This window comes from Embiotoca jacksoni, unplaced genomic scaffold, assembly GCF_022577435.1.
Source record: "Embiotoca jacksoni isolate LCO1_2020_lvr unplaced genomic scaffold, fEmbJac1.0.p SCAF_4, whole genome shotgun sequence".
Taxonomy (NCBI): domain Eukaryota; kingdom Metazoa; phylum Chordata; class Actinopteri; family Embiotocidae; genus Embiotoca; species Embiotoca jacksoni.
The window spans coordinates 1966836-1987277 of NW_027185392.1; the positions used below are offsets into that span (position 1 = coordinate 1966836).

Genomic DNA, 20442 nt, shown 5'->3' on the forward strand with positions numbered 1-20442 from the left:
CCTGGAAGTAAACAGGAAGTTGAGGTGTTCATGTTTTTCCCGGTTGGTTGCTGGTCTGATGCCCTCTACTGGATATAGAGAGGAAATACACCAGGCTGTAAAGTTTTAAAAGAAAACACTTTAACAATCTCAGCATTATAATATTGATCATTATAAAAACAGTGGAGGCTGAAAACAGATATTATTTTCAGAATCTGCTTTATTGGTCAAATTTAAAAACACATACATCGTCTGTCAGTGTACTGACACTCTTTATTGATTAATCTGCTGATTGTTTCCTACATTAACTGATCAATAATATGACACTTAGCCCATAAACACCCCAACATGTTGATGTTTCGTACCTGCCTCTCACTGCTGCAGTTATTACATCACATTATGTTACATTTGATTGTAAAATCTCTTCATCAAAAAACAGAAAAACCTTCAACCTGCAGAGAAAATGTGTTTCCTGCTCAGACGTGTTGATGTTGTTACTCTGAAGCTTTCTGACACTCTGACAGAAACATTCCAGCTCAGGACATCATGACTTTTAATGCTGCATCATCACATCAGACAGGAAACAGTGGGGACATACTGGACATCAGAGGAGACACATTTCCCTCAGCCTCAGTCCCACAGACCGGATCACAGAGAACCTTTTTAATAAGTACGTTCACTGATGGAGACGCTTCATCATGAAACAGATCAGGCAGTTTGATTGAAAGGAGAGATGATCAGAGGTGCAGAGTTTTTACCACCATCATTAAGACAGGGACTGAAGTATGGGAGGAGTTTGTCAGTGAAGGAGCAGCCAGTAAAGGAGTAGATAAGAGCTGCAGCATCGACATCATAAAAGGAGACCAGATCCTCCTCATAATCCACAAACACCCCCACCTTCTCAGGACCAGACCCAAGACTCAGACGGACTGAAGGACTAGCAAGAGATTCATATTCATTTCCATTTCTCAGACATATAGTCCAGAAACCTTTCTGAGGACTTGCTGTGATGCTTCCCTTCCTGTTGATCGACTCTCTGACAACTCCTAAATCCCACTCCGTCTTTCCTTTGACCTGAACCTCAAAAGAAAACTTGCCTGCAGAGAAACTCTGTTTTCCTAAAACACAAACACATTGAGAAAACCTCTCTGGGTTGTCTGGAAGATTCTTCCTCACATCACCATGGTTCACTTGTTTCCCGTCATCAGACAGGATGAGATCAGGATGTGCTGTATCAGGATCCAGAGTCACATCCACTGCAGACTGCTGGAGTCTCTTCAGCTCGGCCTCAAACAGCAGCTTCGTCTTTTTCCTGAGCGTCTCCTCCAGCTGAACCACAGCTCTCACCACAGTCCCCTCATATGATGGTGGACGGACGCTGACCTCTGTCTGATCCTCGGTGGCTGGAGCAGCTGTCAGGGATGAGAAGTTTTGGAGGAGGTGGAGGTGGTCTGCAGAGCGTGAGAGCTGCTCCACCTCAGAGCTCCTCTTCATCAACTCAGAGATTTCCTGCTGCAGATCTGTGATGAAACCTTCAGCCTGTTTCTCTATTGTTTCCTGCTTCTCTTGGATCTCCTCTATGAGCTCGTTCAGGCCTCTCTCAGCCGCCTCCTTCAGAGCAGTGAACACCTCAACACCTTCTGCTTTCTCTCTGTCTGCAGCAGCTTTACTCGTCTTCACCGACTCTTTGAGCTCCTCAATCTTCAGTCGTCTCTTCTGGATCATCTGCTGAATCTCAGCCTCTGTCTTCCCCAGCTCTGCCTTCTTTCCTTCATATTCTTCTCTCAGAGGAACCAACTCATGTGTCTTGTGGTCTAAAACAGAGCAGAGCATGCAGACACATGTCTGGTCGGTCTGACAGAACAGCTCCAGAGGTTTATGGTGCTTCGTACACATCCTGCCTTCCAGGTTGTCCACAGGCTCCGTCAGCTGATGTCTTTTCAGGCTGGACGTTGTCAGATGAGGCTGCAGGTGAGTCTCACAGTAGGAGGTCAGACACACCAGGCAGGACTTGAGGGCCTTCAGTTTAGTTCCAGTGCAGACGTCACAGGGAACTTCTCCTGGTTTGGCAGCTTGTTGCTCTGAGCTGCTGCTGCTGGCTTTCTGTTGAGCTTCATGTCTGAACTGAGCAACTATCTCAGAGATGAACGTGTTGATGTTTAGTTTTGGTCTTTTCCGGAACACCTTATTACACATGGGACACTGACACCTGTCGGTAACGGTCCAGTGTTGAGTGATGCAATTTTTGCAGAAGTTGTGTCCACATGGTGTGCTGACTGGATCAGTGAACACATCCAGACAGATGGAGCACAGAAACTGATCCTCAGAGAGAAGACAGCTGGCAGCAGACATGTCTGCAGTCTGAGGACAAAAGTCAAAGAGGGAAAAACATCATTTTAAAAAGAGTTATAAGGAAAAATATTCTTCTATTGTTTCTTCTGTTCTACAGCTGAACTTCACAGAGTTAATGTGACACGAGGAGTCGGTACGAAATCAAAGGAGTTGAACTTCCTGTTTGATTGAAGCTGTAAGTTGAAGTTTTGTGTTGATGCAGGTTGTTGAAACAGTAAATCTGATCAGCTGTACTCACCAGTGTTGGAATTAGTTGAGGAAGAACAGATGAAGTTTATTTTGTCTTCAGAAAGAAACACAGAGATTCGTCTCGACTGCAGCTCTGCCTTCTCTCTGACTAACTTTCACTTTCACTTTAAGGTGACCTTGAATCTCCTGTTTCCAGTTTGGCTCCGCCTCTCTGCTGCTGTTTGTCAGGGTGTGTTTCCTCATTCAGGTTCAGACATTATTAAAGTTACAACACTGTTTCTGGGATGCTGTGTAAAATGTAATAAAAATGAATATGATTTACAAATCACTCATATTTAAATGAAAATATACCAAAGACAACATAATTGTTGAAACTCAAAGTTCATTGTTTTATGAAAAATATATTCTTATTTTGAGTTTGATGGCAGCAACACATCTAAAAAAAATTTGGAATAGGGTAAACAAAAGCCTGGAAAAGTTGTGTAAAGCTAAAAAAAAAAAAAAAAATAACACCTGGTGGAACATCTCACTACTATTTAGGTTACTTGGCAACAGATCAGCAACATTATTGGGTATAAAAAGAGAATTTCAGAGAGGCAGAGTCTCTCAGAAGTGAAGATGGGGAGAGGAAACTTTTCTGAAGTTTCAGATCATGACAGATGGTCGTGCTGGAAAAGACATAAAAGAAATTTGTTTAAAAACATTAATTGTTCATTGAAAAGAAGACAATGTGAGTTTTCCAGTGAGAACTGGATGCAGCGTTTACACACAAAATGCTGATGATGGCTGAATTTTTAATAACATTCATAATGGAAACTCAAATCTTATTAACATCTATGACATCAAACATGATCCTCCTGAAGCATCAGACTGCACCCAGCCAATAGTTTCAACATGTCATTTATTGGATCAACATTCTTCCTTAAAACACCCATCAACATGTACAATATTACAATATATACACATTATTTTTGTATGTACAGCAGGTGGAGACCAGCAGCCTTCAAAGGGGACTAAAATCTGCAGCAGGACGCCGTCAGTGTCCGAACATCTCCTGAGAGGCGTAGGTCATGTAGAGGAAGCCGTCCTCGTCCTGGTGATCTTTGTACACCTGCGCCATGGTGAGCGACATGCTGTTGTTGATGAGCAGGTAGAAGGCCTGACTGGGCAGCAGAGCCATCCGGTTCCTGAGACACAAGACAAAGAGCTGCTTTAAATGAGTGTCGTTCTGCCGGCTGCACGTCGCCCGTTAGCTGCGTCACATGACACGCCGAGTCGGCACAAATCTCTAATGAGCCGTCTGCGACCAGACTCCATTAAAATTCTAAGCATTTTAAGGAATTAAAACAAGAAACACTCTTGCATGTAAAACCCAGAATGCACTGCAAGAGGAAAATGAGCCGCTGCTCGCAGTTTTAAAAACTTTAACGTTCCTTTGTGTCAGATAATCGACTGAAGTCCCCACATTTATCTAAAGGTGACATTTTGTCACACCGTCAGTGCTTCTTCTGCTGGCTGTCGTTTCCAAGTTATTCCAGAGCTGCCACCAAAATGATGCAACACTTTAGACAAAAAAAAGAAAAAAAAAGTCAACAAACCATCGGAAAGAAAAACTGTTCTTCAAACAAAAGTTTCTCTTCTACTGCTGGTACTATGCACTTATTTTAGGTTTCCCCATCGGGCAGAAATTCTGGGTAGTATTCTTCAGGAGCCGGTACTAAAAACACCGACTACACAGAGGGAATCATTACAATCACAGCGTCATGAGACACCGAGCTGTTTATTTTAGTCACTGGACTACTTGATTAAAAGCGACCCGTGTGTCATGTTGAAGATGAGGTGACCACACACACACACACACACACACACACACACACACACACACACACACACGCACGCGCGCGCGCAAGAAAAGCGATTGGAGTCGTTCAGACAGTGGAACCATCTGATCAATAAGCAGAGCGGAGACATGATTCCTAACCAGAGTTACCCTGTAGTAGTAGTATCCTCATGTTTGCTGTGTGTCACATGCTGTGAACAGTTCGTTGGGTTAATAGTTACGATTCTCCTTCTAAACCAAACTAACCTCATCAACACTGTTGATCACATAATCTGATGGGGGACAGAGTTAAGTGTAACACCAATCTGAAGGCAGACTGCTGGAAACTACATTGACTCAATACACATACACTCAGTACACATCGAAGTAGTTTCATTCCTGCAGATTACATTTTTAAAGAGTGTTGGTGCAGCTCTGTCTTTCAGGGCTTGTTTCCTCCTTCCTGTATCTCACTGAGTTTATTGCAGCTCACAGATCAGTTTTATAAAATGACTTCAAATAAACAAACTGATGTTTTAAGTTTTAACAAATCGTTGGATTTTAACATTTTATTTCATCCACTGTGACAAATCTTCACGTGAAAAGTGACTGAAGCTGTCAGATAAATGTGGTGGAGTGAAAGGAGACAGTAGCTGAACATGGAAGTACTCAAGTAAAGTACAAATACCTCCAAATTGTACTTGAGTACTTCGGTACATGTAATCAATTACTTTCCACCACAGACTATTCTCATGTTGTTCCTGGAAGTAAACAGGAAGTTGAGGTGTTCATGTTTTTCCCGGTTGGTTGCTGGTCTGATGCCCTCTACTGGATATAGAGAGGAAATACACCAGGCTGTAAAGTTTTAAAAGAAAACACTTTAACAATCTCAGCATTATAATATTGATCATTATAAAAACAGTGGAGGCTGAAAACAGATATTATTTTCAGAATCTGCTTTATTGGTCAAATTTAAAAACACATACATCGTCTGTCAGTGTACTGACACTCTTTATTGATTAATCTGCTGATTGTTTCCTACATTAACTGATCAATAATATGACACTTAGCCCATAAACACCCCAACATGTTGATGTTTCGTACCTGCCTCTCACTGCTGCAGTTATTACATCACATTATGTTACATTTGATTGTAAAATCTCTTCATCAAAAAACAGAAAAACCTTCAACCTGCAGAGAAAATGTGTTTCCTGCTCAGACGTGTTGATGTTGTTACTCTGAAGCTTTCTGACACTCTGACAGAAACATTCCAGCTCAGGACATCATGACTTTTAATGCTGCATCATCACATCAGACAGGAAACAGTGGGGACATACTGGACATCAGAGGAGACACATTTCCCTCAGCCTCAGTCCCACAGACCGGATCACAGAGAACCTTTTTAATAAGTACGTTCACTGATGGAGACGCTTCATCATGAAACAGATCAGGCAGTTTGATTGAAAGGAGAGATGATCAGAGGTGCAGAGTTTTTACCACCATCATTAAGACAGGGACTGAAGTATGGGAGGAGTTTGTCAGTGAAGGAGCAGCCAGTAAAGGAGTAGATAAGAGCTGCAGCATCGACATCATAAAAGGAGACCAGATCCTCCTCATAATCCACAAACACCCCCACCTTCTCAGGACCAGACCCAAGACTCAGACGGACTGAAGGACTAGCAAGAGATTCATATTCATTTCCATTTCTCAGACATATAGTCCAGAAACCTTTCTGAGGACTTGCTGTGATGCTTCCCTTCCTGTTGATCGACTCTCTGACAACTCCTAAATCCCACTCCGTCTTTCCTTTGACCTGAACCTCAAAAGAAAACTTGCCTGCAGAGAAACTCTGTTTTCCTAAAACACAAACACATTGAGAAAACCTCTCTGGGTTGTCTGGAAGATTCTTCCTCACATCACCATGGTTCACTTGTTTCCCGTCATCAGACAGGATGAGATCAGGATGTGCTGTATCAGGATCCAGAGTCACATCCACTGCAGACTGCTGGAGTCTCTTCAGCTCGGCCTCAAACAGCAGCTTCGTCTTTTTCCTGAGCGTCTCCTCCAGCTGAACCACAGCTCTCACCACAGTCCCCTCATATGATGGTGGACGGACGCTGACCTCTGTCTGATCCTCGGTGGCTGGAGCAGCTGTCAGGGATGAGAAGTTTTGGAGGAGGTGGAGGTGGTCTGCAGAGCGTGAGAGCTGCTCCACCTCAGAGCTCCTCTTCATCAACTCAGAGATTTCCTGCTGCAGATCTGTGATGAAACCTTCAGCCTGTTTCTCTATTGTTTCCTGCTTCTCTTGGATCTCCTCTATGAGCTCGTTCAGGCCTCTCTCAGCCGCCTCCTTCAGAGCAGTGAACACCTCAACACCTTCTGCTTTCTCTCTGTCTGCAGCAGCTTTACTCGTCTTCACCGACTCTTTGAGCTCCTCAATCTTCAGTCGTCTCTTCTGGATCATCTGCTGAATCTCAGCCTCTGTCTTCCCCAGCTCTGCCTTCTTTCCTTCATATTCTTCTCTCAGAGGAACCAACTCATGTGTCTTGTGGTCTAAAACAGAGCAGAGCATGCAGACACATGTCTGGTCGGTCTGACAGAACAGCTCCAGAGGTTTATGGTGCTTCGTACACATCCTGCCTTCCAGGTTGTCCACAGGCTCCGTCAGCTGATGTCTTTTCAGGCTGGACGTTGTCAGATGAGGCTGCAGGTGAGTCTCACAGTAGGAGGTCAGACACACCAGGCAGGACTTGAGGGCCTTCAGTTTAGTTCCAGTGCAGACGTCACAGGGAACTTCTCCTGGTTTGGCAGCTTGTTGCTCTGAGCTGCTGCTGCTGGCTTTCTGTTGAGCTTCATGTCTGAACTGAGCAACTATCTCAGAGATGAACGTGTTGATGTTTAGTTTTGGTCTTTTCCGGAACACCTTATTACACATGGGACACTGACACCTGTCGGTAACGGTCCAGTGTTGAGTGATGCAATTTTTGCAGAAGTTGTGTCCACATGGTGTGCTGACTGGATCAGTGAACACATCCAGACAGATGGAGCACAGAAACTGATCCTCAGAGAGAAGACAGCTGGCAGCAGACATGTCTGCAGTCTGAGGACAAAAGTCAAAGAGGGAAAAACATCATTTTTAAAAGAGTTATCAGGAAAAATGTTCTAATATTGTTTCTTCTGTTCTATAGCTGAATTTCAGAGTTAAAGTGACACGAGGAGTCCGTACGAAATGAAAGGAGTTGAACTTCCTGTTTGATTGAAGCTGTAAGTTTTGTGTTGATGCTGGTTGTTGAAACAGTAAATCTGATCAGCTGTACTCACCAGTGTTGGACTCAGGTGTTGAGGAAGAACAGATGAAGTTTATTTTATCTTCAGATAGAAACACAGCGATTCGTATCGACTGCAGCTCTGCCTTCTCTCTGACTAACTTTAACTTTGACTTTAAAGTGACCTGGAATCTAGTTTTTCCAGTTTGGCTCCGCCTCTCTGCTGCTGTTTGTCAGGGTGTGTTTCCTCATTCAGGTTCAGACATTATTAAAGTTACAACACTGTTTCCCAAAAAGTTGGGATGCTGTGTAAAATGTAATAAAAATAAATATGATTTACAAATCACTCATATTTAAATGAAAATATACCAAAGACAACATAACTGTTGAAACTCAAAGTTCATTGTTTTATGAAAAATATATTCTTATTTTGAGTTTGATGGCAGCAACACATCTAAAAAAAATTGGAATAGGGTAAACAAAAGAGTGGAAAAGTTGTGTAAAGCTAAAAAAAAAAAAAAAAAAAAAAAAAAAAAAAAAAAAAAAAAAAAACACCTGATGGAACATCTCACTACTAATTAGGTTACTTGGCAACAGATCAGCAACATTATTGGATATAAAAAGAGCATTTCAGAGAGGCAGAGTCTCTCAGAAGTGAAGATGGGGAGAGGAAACTTTTCTGAAGTTTCAGATCATTACAGATGGTCGTGCTCGAAAAGACGTGAAAGAAATTTGTTTAAAAAAATTAATTGTTCATTGAAAAGAAGTCAACGTGAGTTTTCCAGTGAGACCTGGATGAAGCATTTACACACAAAATGCTGATGATGGCTGAATTTTTAATAACATTCATAATGGAAACTCAAATCTTATTAACATCTATGACATCAAACATGATCCTCCTGAAGCATCAGACTGCACCCAGCCAATATTTTCAACATGTCATTTATTGGATCAACATTCTTCATTAAAACACCCATCAACATGTACAATATTACAATATATACACATTATTTTTGTATGTACAGCAGGTGGAGACCAGCAGCCTTCAACGGGGACTAAAATCTGCAGCAGGATGCCGTCAGTGTCCGAACATCTCCTGCGAGGCGTAGGTCATGTAGAGGAAGCCGTCCTCGTCCTGGTGATCTTTGTACACCTGCACCATGGTGAGCGACATGCTGGCCAACCCGCTGTTGTTGATGAGCAGGTAGAAGGCCTGACTGGGCAGCAGAGCCATCCGGTTCCTGAGACACAAGACGAAGAGCTGCTTTAAATGAGTGTCGTTCTGCCGGCTGCACGTCGCCCGTTAGCTGCGTCACATGACACGCCGAGTCGGCACAAATCACTGTAATGATCCGTCTGCGACCAGACTCCATTAAAATTCTAAGCATTTTAAGGATTTAAAACAAGAAACACTCTTGCATGTAAAACCCAGAATGCACTGCAAGAGGAAAATGAGCCGCTGCTCGCAGTTTTAAAAACTTTAACGTTCCTTTGTGTCAGATAATCGACTGAAGTCCCCACATTTATCTAAAGGTGACATTGTGTCACACCGTCAGTGCTTCTTCTGCTGGCTGTCGTTTCCAAGTTATTCCAGAGCTGCCACCAAAATGATGCAACACTTTCTACAAAAAAATAAAAAAAATTTAAAAAAAAGTCAACAAACCATCGGAAAGAAAAACTGTTCTTCAAACAAAAGTTTCTCTTCTACTGCTGGTACTATGCACTTATTTTAGGTTTCCCCATCGGGCAGAAATTCTGGGTAGTATTCTTCAGGAGCCGGTACTAAAAACACCGACTACACAGAGGGAATCATTACAATCACAGCGTCATGAGACACCGAGCTGTTTATTTTAGTCACTGGACTACTTGATTAAAAGCGACCCGTGTGTCATGTTGAAGATGAGGTGACCACACACACACACACTAGCAGTTAGTTGGGTTAATAGTTACGATTCTCCTTGTAAACCAAACTAACCTCATCAACACTGTTGATCACGCAATCTGATGGGGGACAGAGTTAAGTGTAACACCAATCTGAAGGCAGACTGCTGGAAACTATATTGACTCAATACCGCCCCCTAGTGTATAAATCAAAGTGGTTTCATTCCGAGAGATTACTCCTTTAAAGAGTCCCTGTGCAGCTCTGTCTTTCAGGGTTTGTTTCCTCCTTCCTGTATCTCACTGAGTTTATTGCAGCTCACAGATCAGTTTTACAAAATGACTTCCAATAAACAAACTGAAGGTTTATGTTTTAACAAATCGTTGGATTTTAACAGTTTATTTTGTCCACTGTGACAAATCTCCACGTGAAAAGTGACTGAAGCTGTCAGATAAATGTGGTGGAGTGAAAGGAGACAGTAGCTGAACATGGAAGTACTCAAATAAAGTACAAATACCTCCAAATTGTACTTGAGTGCTTCAGTAAATGTACTCAGTTACTTTCCACCACAGACTCTTCTCTAGTTGTTCCTGGATGTAAACAGGAAGTTGAGGTGTTCATGTTGTTACCTAATGGCTGCTTTTCTGATCCCCTCTGCTGGACAGAGAGGGGAAATACACCAGGCTAAAAAGTTTCAAAATAAAATACTTTAACAAACTGAACGATATAATATTGATCATTATAAAAACAGTGGAGGCTGAAAACAGATATTATTTTAAGAATCTGCTTTATTGGACAAATTTAAAAACACGTACATCGTCTGTCAGTGTACTGACACTCATGATTGATTAACCTGCTGATTGTTTCCTACATTAACTGATCAATAATATGACACGTAGCCCATAAACACCCCAACATGTTGATGTTTCGTACCTGCCTCTCACTGCTGCAGTTATTACATCACATTATGTTACATTTGATTGTAAAATCTCTTCATCAAAAAACAGAAAAACCTTCAACCTGCAGAGAAAATGTGTTTCCTGCTCAGACGTGTTGATGTTGTGACTCTGAAGCTTTCTGACACTCTGACAGAAACATTCCAGCTCAGGACATCATGACTTTTAATGCTGCATCATCACATCAGACAGGAAACAGTGGGGACATACTGGACATCAGAGGAGACACATTTCCCTCAGCCTCAGTCCCACAGACCGGATCACAGAGAACCTTTTTAATAAGTACGTTCACTGATGGAGACGCTTCATCATGAAACAGATCAGGCAGTTTGATTGACAGGAGAGATGATCAGAGGTGCAGAGTTTTTACCACCCTCATTATTACAGGGAACGAAGTATGGGAGGAGTTTGTCAGTGAAGGAGCAGCCAGTAAAGGAGTAGATAAGAGCTGCAGCATCGACATCATAAAAGGAGACCAGACCCTCCTCATAATCCACAAACACCCCCACCTTCTCAGGACCAGACCCAAGACTCAGACAGACTGGACGACCAGCAAAAGCTTTGTATTCATTTCCATTTCTCAACCATATAATCCAGAAACCTTTTTGAGGAGTCGGTTTGATTTTTCCCTTCCTGTTGATCGACTCTCTGACCACTCCTAAATCCCATTTAGTCTTTCCTTTAACCTGAACCTCAAAGTAAAATCTGCCTGCAGAGAAACTCTGTTTTCCTAAAACAGAGACACAGAAAGAAAACCTCTCTGGGTTGTCTTGAAGATTCTTCCTCACATCACTGTCATGTACTTGTTTCCCATCATCAGACAGGATGAGTTTAGGATGTGCTGTATCAGGATCCAGAGTCACGTCCACTGCAGACTGCTGGAGTCTCTTCAGCTCGGCCTCAAACAGCAGCTTCCTCTTTTTCCTGAGCGTCTCCTCCAGCTGAACCACAGCTCTCACCACAGTCCCCTCATATGATGGTGGACGGACGCTGACCTCTGTCCGGTCCTCGGTGGGTGGAGCAGCTGCCAGGGACGAGAAGCTTTGGAGGAGGTGGAGGTGGTCTGCAGAGCGTGAGAGCTGCTCCACCTCAGAGCTCCTCTTCATCAGCTCAGAGATTTCCTGCTGCAGATATGTGATGAAACCTTCAGCCTGTTTCTCTACTGTTTCCTGCTTCTCTTGGATCTCCTCTATGAGCTCGTTCAGGCCTCTCTCAGCCGCCTCCTTCAGAGCAGTGAACACCTCAACACCTTCTGCTTTCTCTTTGTCTGCAGCAGCTTTACTCGTCTTCACCGACTCTTTGAACTCCTCAATCTTCAGTCGTCTCTTCTGGATCATCTGCTGAATCTCAGCCTCTGTCTTCCCCAGCTCTGCCTTCTTTCCTTCAGATTCTTTGCTCAGAGGAACCAACTCGTGTGTCTTGTGGTCTAAAACAGAGCAGAGCATGCAGACACATGTCTGGTCGGTCTGACAGAACAGCTCCAGAGGTTTATGGTGCTTCGTACACATCCTGCCTTCCAGGTTCTCCACAGGCTCCGTCAGCTGATGTCTTTTCAGGCTGGATGTTGTCAGATGAGGCTGCAGGTGAGTCTCACAGTAGGAGGTCAGACACACCAGGCAGGACTTGAGGGCCTTCAGTTTGGTTCCAGTGCAGACGTCACAGGAAACTTCTCCTTGTTTGGCAGCTTGTTGCTCTGAGCTGCTGCTGCTGGCTTTCTGTTGAGTTTCATGTCTGAACTGAGCAACCATCTCAGCGATGAACGTGTTGACTCTCAGTTGAGGTCTAGTGTTGAACTTCTCTTTACACATGGGACACTGACACCTGTCGGTAACGGTCCAGTGTTGAGTGATGCAGTTTTTGCAGAAGTTGTGTCCACATGGTGTGCTGACTGGATCAGTGAACACATCCAGACAGATGGAGCACAGAAACTGATCCTCAGAGAGAAGACAGCTGGCAGCAGACATGTCTGCAGTCTGAGGACAAAAGTCAAAGAGGGAAAAACATCATTTTAAAAAGAGTTATGAAGACAAATATTCTTCTGTTGATTCTTCTGTTCTACAGCTGAACTTCACAGAGTTAATGTGACACGAGGAGTCGGTACGAAATCAAAGGAGTTGAACTTCCTGTTTGATTGAAGCTGTAAGTTTTGTGTTGATGCTGGTTTTTGAAACAGTAAATCTGATCAGCTGTACTCACCAGTGTTGGACTCAGGTGTTGAGGAAGAACAAATGAAGTTTATTTTATCTTCAGATAGAAACACAGAGATTCGTCTCGACTGCAGCTCTGCCGTCTCTCTGACTAACTTTATCTTTCACTTTAATCTGAACTTGAACCTTGTCCTTCCAATGTTTACTCGCTTTTTATTGCTGCTGTTTGTCAGGGTGTGTTTCCTCATTCAGGTTCAGACATCAATATAGTTATAATCAAGTTTTCAAAAAAGAAAACTGATCCTCAGAGAGAAGAAAGCTGGCAGCAGACATGTCTGCAGACAGAGGACAAAAGTCAAAGAGGGAAAAACATCATTTTAAAAAGAGTTATGAAGACAAATATTCTTCTGTTGATTCTTCTGTTCTACAGCTGAACTTCACAGAGTTAATGTGACACGAGGAGTCGGTACGAAATGAAAGGAGTTGAACTTCCTGTTTGAATGAAGCTGTAAGTTTTGTGTTGATGCTGATTGTTGAAACAATAAATCTGATCAGCTGTACTCACCAGTGTTGGACTCAGGTGTTGAGGAAGAACAGATTCAGTTTATTTTATCTTCAGATAGAAACACAGAGATTCGTCTTGACTGCAGCTATGTCTTCTCTCTGACTAACTTTAACTTTGACTGTAATCTGAACTTGAACCTTGTCCTTCCAACGTTGCATCGCTTTTTATTGCTGCTGTTTGTCAGGGTGTGTTTCCTCATTCAGGTTCAGACATCAATATAGTTATAACCGAGTTTTCAAAAAAGTTAGGATGCTGTGTAAAATGGACATAAAATAAATGTGATGATTTACAAATCATGTAAACTCATATTGAAATGAAAATATACCAAAGACAACATAACTGTTGAAACTCAAAGTTCATTGTTTTCAGAAAAATATGTTCTTATTTTGAGTTTGATGGCAGCAACACATCTAAAAACAATTTGGAATAGGGTAAACAAAAGACTGGAAAAGTTGTGTAAAGCTAAAAAAAAAAAAAAACACCTGGTGGAACATCTCAATTAGGTTACTTGGCAACAGATCAGCAACATTATTGGGTATAAAAAGAGCATTTCAGAGAGGCAGAGTCTCTCAGAAGTGAAGATGGGGAGAGGAAACTTTTCTGAAGTTTCAGATCATGACAGATGGTCGTGCTGGAAAAGACATGAAAGAAATTTGTTTAAAAACATTAATTGTTCTTTGAAAAGAAGTCAATGTGAGTTTTCCAGTGAGACCTGGATGAAGCATTTACACACAAAATGCTGATGATGGCTGAATTTTTAATAACATTCATAATGGAAACTCAAATCTTATTAACATCTATGACATCAAACATGATCCTCCTGAAGCATCAGACTGCACCCAGCCAATAGTTTCAACATGTCATTTATTGGATCAACATTCTTCATTAAAACACCCATAAACATGTACAATATTACAATATATACACGTTATTTTTGTATGTACAGCAGGTGGAGACCAGCAGCCTTCAACGGGGACTAAAATCTGCAGCAGGACGCCGTCAGTGTCCGAACATCTCCTGCGAGGCGTAGGTCATGTAGAGGAAGCCGTCCTCGTCCTGGTGATCTTTGTACACCTGCGCCATGGTGAGCGACATGCTGGCCAACCCGCTGTTGTTGATGAGCAGGTAGAAGGCCTGACTGGGCAGCAGAGCCATCCGGTTCCTGAGACACAAGATGAAGAGCTGCTTTAAATGAGTGTCGTTCTGCCGGCTGCACGTCGCCCGTTAGCTGCGTCACATGACACGCCGAGTCAGCACAAATCTCTAATGAGCCGTCTGCGACCAGACTCCATTAAAATTCAAAGCATTTTAAGGAATTAAAACAAGAAACACTCTTGCATGTAAAACCCAGAATGCACTGCAAGAGGAAAATGAGCCGCTGCTCGCAGTTTTAAAAACTTTAACGTTCCTTTGTGTCAGATAATCGACTGAAGTCCCCACATTTATCTAAAGGTGACATTTTGTCACACCGTCAGTACTTCGTCTGCTGGCTGTCGTTTCCAAGTTATTCCAGAGCTGCCACCAAAATGATGCAACACTTTCTACAAAAAAAAAAAAAATAAAAATAAAAAAAAAAAATAGTCAACAAACCATCGGAAAGAAAAACTGTTCTACAAACAAAAGTTTCTCTTCTACTGCTGGTACTATGCACTTATTTTAGGTTTCCCCATCGGGAAGAAATTCTGGGTAGTATTCTTCAGGAGCCGGTACTAAAAACACCGACTACACAGAGGGAATCATTACAATCACAGCGTCATGAGACACCGAGCTGTTTATTTTATTCACTGGACTACTTCATTAAAAGCGACCCGTGTGTCATGTTGAAGATGAGGTGACCACACACACACACACTAACAGTTAGTTGGGTTAATAGTTACGATTCTCCTTCTAAACCAAACTAACCTCATCAACACTGTTGGTCACGTAATCTGATGGGGGACAGAGTTAAGTGTAACACCAATCTGAAGGCAGACTGCTTGAAGATGCATTGACTCAATACCGCCCCCTAGTGTATAAATAAAAGTGGTTTCATTCCGAGAGATTACCTTTTTAAAGAGGGCCGGTGCAGCTCTGTCTTTCAGGGTTTGTTTCCTCCTTCCTGTATCTCACTGAGTTTATTGCAGCTCACAGATCAGTTTTACTAAATGACTTCAAATAAACAAACTGATGGTTTAAGTTTTAACAAATCGTCGGATTTTAACAGTTTATTTCATCCACTGTGACGAATCTTCACGTGAAAAGTGACTGAAGCTGTCAGATAAATGTGGTGGAGTGGATGGAGACAGTGGCTGAACATGGAAGTACTCAAGTAAAGTACAAATACCTCAAATTTGTACTTTAGTACTTCAGTAAATGTACTCAGTTACTTTCCACCACAGACTCTTCTCATGTTGTTCCTGGATGTAAACAGCAAGTTGAGGTGTTCATGTTGCCTAATGGCTGCTGTTCTGAATCCCTCTGCTGGACACAGAGAGGAAATACACCAGGCTAAAAAGTTTCAAAATAAAACACTTTCACAATCTGAACGTTACAATATTGATCTTTATAAAAACAGTGGAGGCTGAAAACAGATATTATTTTCAGAATCTGCTTTATTGGTCAAATTTAATAACACATACATCATCTATCAGTGTACTGACACTCATGATTGATTAATCTGCTGATTGTTTCCGACATTAACTGATCAATAATATGACATGTAGCCCATAAACACCCTAACATGTTGATGTTTTGTACCTGCCTCTCACTGCTGCAGTTATTACACCACATTATGTTACATTTGATTGTAAAATCTATTCATCAAAAAACAGAAAAACCTTCAACCTGCAGAGAAAATGTGATTCCTGCTCAGACGTGTTGATGTTGTGACTCTGAAGCTTTCTGACACTCTGACAGAAACATTCCAGCTCAGGACATCGTGACTTCTGATGCTGCATCATCACATCAGACAGGAAACAGTCGGGACATACTGGACATCAGAGGAGACACATTTCCCTCAGCCTCAGTCCCACAGACCGGATCACAGAGAACCTTTTTAATAAGTACGTTCACTGATGGAGACGCTTCATCATGAAACAGATCAGGCAGTTTGGTTGACAGGAGAGATGATCAGAGGTGCAGAGTTTTTACCACCTTCATTAAGATGTGGACTGAAGTATGGGAGGAGTTTGTCAGTGAAGGAGCAGCCAGTAAAGGAGTAGAGAAGAGCTGCAGCATCGACATCATAAAAGGAGACCAGACCCTCCTCATAATCCACAAACACCCCCACCTTCTCAGGACCAGACCCAAGACTCAGACGGACTGAAGGACCAGCACAAGCTCTGTATTCATTACCATTTCTCAGACATATAGTCCAGAAACCTTTCTGAGTAGTCAGTATGATCTCTCCCTTCCTGTTGATCAACTCTCTGACCACTCCTAAACTCCATTCCGTCTTTCCTTTAACCTGAACCTCAAAGTAAAATCTGCCTGCAGAGAAACTCTGTTTTCCTAAAACACAAACACATTTAGAAACCCTCTCTAGGTTGTCTGGAAGATTCTTCGTCACATCACCATGGTTCACTTGTTTCCCGTCATCAGACAGGATGAGTTTAGGATGTGCTGTATCAGGATCCAGAGTCACGTCCACTGCAGACTGCTGGAGTCTCTTCAGCTCGGCCTCAAACAGCAGCTTCCTCTTTTTCCTGAGCGTCTCCTCCAGCTGAACCACAGCTCTCACCACAGTCCCCTCATATGATGGTGGACGGACGCTGACCTCTGTCCGGTCCTCGGTGGGTGGAGCAGCTGTCAGGGACGAGAAGCTTTGGAGGAGGTGGAGGTGATCTACAGAGCGTGAGAGCTGCTCCACCTCAGAGCTCCTCTTCATCAGCTCAGAGATTTCCTGCTGCAGATCTGAGATGAAACCTTCAGCCTGTTTCTCTACTGTTTCCTGCTTCTCTTGGATCTCCTCTATGAGCTCGTTCAGGCCTCTCTCAGCCGCCTCCTTCAGAGCAGTGAACACCTCAACACCTTCTGCTTTCTCTCTGTCTGCAGCAGCTTTACTCGTCTTCACCGACTCTTTGAGCTCCTCAATCTTCAGTCGTCTCTTCTGGATCATCTGCTGAATCTCAGCCTCTGTCTTCCCCAGCTCTGCCTTCTTTCCTTCAGATTCTTCTCTCAGAGGAACCAACTCGTGTGTCTTGTGGTCTAAAACAAAGCAGAGCATGCAGACACATGTCTGGTCGGTCTGACAGAACAGCTCCAGAGGTTTATCGTGCTTCGTACACATCCTTCCTTCCAGGTTCTCCACAGGCTCCGTCAGCTGATGTCTTTTCAGGCTGGACGTTGTCAGATGAGGTTGCAGGTGAGTCTCACAGTAGGAGGTCAGACACACCAGGCAGGACTTGAGGGCCTTCAGTTTGGTTCCAGTGCAGACGTCACAGGGAACTTCTCCTGGTTTGGCAGCATGTTGCTCTGAGCTGCTGCTGCTGGCTTTCTGTTGAGCTTCATGGCTGAACTGAGCAACCATCTCAGAGAACAACGTGTTGACTCTCAGCTGAGGTCTAGTGTTGAACTTCTCTTTACACATGGGACACTGACACCTGTCGGTAACGGTCCAGTGTTGCGTGATGCAGTTTTGGCAGAAGTTGTGTCCACATGGTGTGCTGACTGGATCAGTGAACACATCCAGACAGATGGAGCACAGAAACTGATCCTCAGAGAGAAGACAGCTGGCAGCAGACATGTCTGCAGTCTGAGGACAAAAGTCAAAGAGGGAAAAACATCATTTTAAAAAGAGTAATAAGGAAAAATGTTCTATTGTTTCTTCTGTTGTACAGCTGAAATTCACAGAGTTAATGTGACATAGAGGAGTCGGTACGAAATCAAAGGAGTTGAACTTCCTGTTTGATTGAAGCTGTAAGTTTTGTGTTGATGCTGGTTTTTGAAACAGTAAATCTGATCAGCTGCACTCGCCAGTGTTGGACTCAGGTGTTGAGGAAGAACAGATGAAGTTTATTTTATCTTCAGATAGAAACACAGAGATTCGTCTCGACTGCAGCTCTGCTGTCTCTCTGACTAACTTTATCTTTCACTTTTTCACTTTAACGTGACCTGGAATCTAGTTTTTCCAGTTTGGCTTTGCCTCTCTGCTGCTGTTTGTCAGGATGTGTTTCCTCATTCAGGTACAGACATTATTTAAGTTGCGACACTGTTTCCAAAAAACTTTGGGATGCTGTGTAAAATGGAAATAAAATAAATGTGATGATTTACAAAATCATATAAACTCATATTTAAATTAAAATAGACTAAAGACAACATATCAACTGTTGAAACTGAGGAAGTTTATTGTTTTAAGAATTTGATGGCAGCAACACATCTCAAACGAGTTGAAACAGGGTCAACAAAAGACTGGAAAAGTTGCGTAAGGCTAAAAAAAAACAACTGGTGGAACATCTCACTACTAATTAGGTAAATTAGTAAATTAGGTTACCTGGCAACACACACACACACACACACACACACTCACACACACACATACGTGGGAGGGGTTTTATCTGCGGCGGAAAACTAAATCCAGACACGCAAGAAAAGCGATTGGAGTCGAACAGACAGTGGAACCATCTGATCAATAAGCAGAGCAGAGACATGATTCCTAACCAGAGTTACCCTGTAGTAGTAGTATCCTCATGTTTGCTGTGTGTCACATGCTGTGAACAGTTAGTTGGATGAATAGTTACGATTCTCCTTCTAAACCAAATTAACCTAATCAACACTTGGTCACGTAATCTGATGGGAGACAGAATTAAGTGTAACACCAATCTGAAGGCAGACTGATGGAAGCAGTTCATTGACTCAACACCGCCCCCTAGTGTATAAATCAAAGTGGTTTCATTCCTGCAGATTACTCCTTTAAAGAGTTCTGGTGCAGCTCTGTCTTTCAGGGCTTGTGTCCTCATTCCTGTATCTCACTGAGTTTATTGCAGCTCACTGATCAGTTTTACAAAATGACTTCAAATAAACAAACTGACGGTTTAAGTTTTCACAAATCCTTGGATTTTAACAGTTTATTTCGTCCCTTGTGAAAAATCTTCACGTGAAAAGTGATTGAAGCTGAAAGTTTTGTGTTGATGCTGGTTGTTGAAACAGTAAATCTGATCAGCTGTACTCACCAGTGTTGGACTCAGGTGTTGAGGAAGAACAGATTCAGTTCATTTTATCTTCAGAAAGAAAGAGATTCGTCCGGACTGCAGCTCTGCCTTCTCTCTGACTAACTTTCACTTTCACTTTCAGGTGACCTTGAATCTCGTGTTTACAGTTTGGCTCCGCCTCTCTGCTGCTGTTTGTCAGTGTGTGTTTCCTCATTCAGGTTCAGACATTATTAAAGTTACAAAACTGTTTACCAAAAAGTTGGGATGCTGTGTAAAATGTAATAAAAATAAATATGATTTACAAATCACTCATTTAAATGAAAATATGCCAACGACAACATAACTGTTGAAACTCAAAGTTCATTGTTTTATGAAAAATATGTTTTTATTTTGAGTTTGATGGCAGCAACACATCTAAACACATTTTTAGAATAGGGTAAACAAAAGACTGGAAAAGTTGTGTAAAGTTAAAAAAAAAAAAAAAAAAAACACCTGGTGGAACATCTCACTACTAATTAGATTACCTGGCAACAGATCAGCAACATTATTGGGTATAAAAAGAGCATTTCAGAGAGGCAGATTCTCTCAGAAGTGAAGATGGAGAGAGGAAACTTTTCTGATGTTTCAGATCATGACAGATGGTCGTGCTGGAAAAGACATGAAAGAAATTTGTTTAAAAACATTAATTGTTCATTGAAAAGAAGTCAATGTGAATTTTCCAGTGAGACCTGGATGAAGCATTTACACACAAAATGCTGATGATGGCTGAATTTTTAATAACATTCATAACGGACACTCAAATCATATTAACATCTATGACATCAAACATGATCCTCCTGAAGCATCAGACTGCACCCAGCCAATAGTTTCAACATGTCATTTATTGGATCAACATTCTTCATTAAAACACCCATCAACATGTACAATATTACAATATATACACGTTATTTTTGTATGTACAGCAGGTGGAGACCAGCAGCCTTCAACGGGGACTAAAATCTGCAGCAGGACGCCGTCAGTGTCCGAACATCTCCTGCGAGGCGTAGGTCATGTAGAGGAAGCCGTCCTCGTCCTGGTGATCTTTGTACACCTGCGCCATGGTGAGCGACATGCTGGCCAACCCGCTGTTGTTGATGAGCAGGTAGAAGGCCTGACTGGGCAG

At 42.4% G+C, this 20442-nt stretch overlaps 3 protein-coding genes across 3 annotated transcripts; all 3 read right to left on the reverse strand.

Annotated features, from left to right (window-relative positions):
• Positions 1 to 227: 227 nt before the first annotated feature.
• On the reverse strand, positions 228 to 2378 carry LOC138209317 (E3 ubiquitin-protein ligase TRIM21-like). Its single transcript, XM_069167803.1, has one exon. The coding sequence runs from the start codon at positions 2329 to 2331 to the stop codon at positions 688 to 690; it is 1644 nt and encodes a 547-aa protein (XP_069023904.1). The 5' UTR covers positions 2332 to 2378; the 3' UTR covers positions 228 to 687.
• A 2948-nt stretch (positions 2379 to 5326) lies between these two features.
• On the reverse strand, positions 5327 to 12455 carry LOC138208650 (uncharacterized). Its single transcript, XM_069166713.1, has 4 exons — positions 10767 to 12455; positions 9602 to 9606; positions 8697 to 8846; positions 5327 to 7458 (listed from the first exon to the last, which is right to left on the reverse strand). The coding sequence occupies exons 1-4, from the start codon at positions 12402 to 12404 to the stop codon at positions 5787 to 5789; spliced, it is 3465 nt and encodes a 1154-aa protein (XP_069022814.1). The 5' UTR covers positions 12405 to 12455; the 3' UTR covers positions 5327 to 5786.
• Positions 12456 to 15744: 3289 nt separating this feature from the next.
• LOC138209019 (E3 ubiquitin-protein ligase TRIM21-like) lies at positions 15745 to 17922 on the reverse strand. The gene has a single exon (XM_069167331.1). The coding sequence runs from the start codon at positions 17873 to 17875 to the stop codon at positions 16232 to 16234; it is 1644 nt and encodes a 547-aa protein (XP_069023432.1). The 5' UTR covers positions 17876 to 17922; the 3' UTR covers positions 15745 to 16231.
• Positions 17923 to 20442: the final 2520 nt, after the last annotated feature.

Coding starts and splice junctions, on each gene's coding strand:
- LOC138209317 (XM_069167803.1), bottom strand. CDS start 2,331: ATGTCTGCTGCCAGCTGTCTTCTCTCTGAGGATCAGTTTCTGTGCTCC.
- LOC138208650 (XM_069166713.1), bottom strand. CDS start 12,404: ATGTCTGCTGCCAGCTGTCTTCTCTCTGAGGATCAGTTTCTGTGCTCC. Junction 7,459..8,696: donor ACCTACGCCTCGCAGGAGAT/GTTCGGACACTG, acceptor ATGTTTTTCCCT/CTTTGACTTTTGTCCTCAGA.
- LOC138209019 (XM_069167331.1), bottom strand. CDS start 17,875: ATGTCTGCTGCCAGCTGTCTTCTCTCTGAGGATCAGTTTCTGTGCTCC.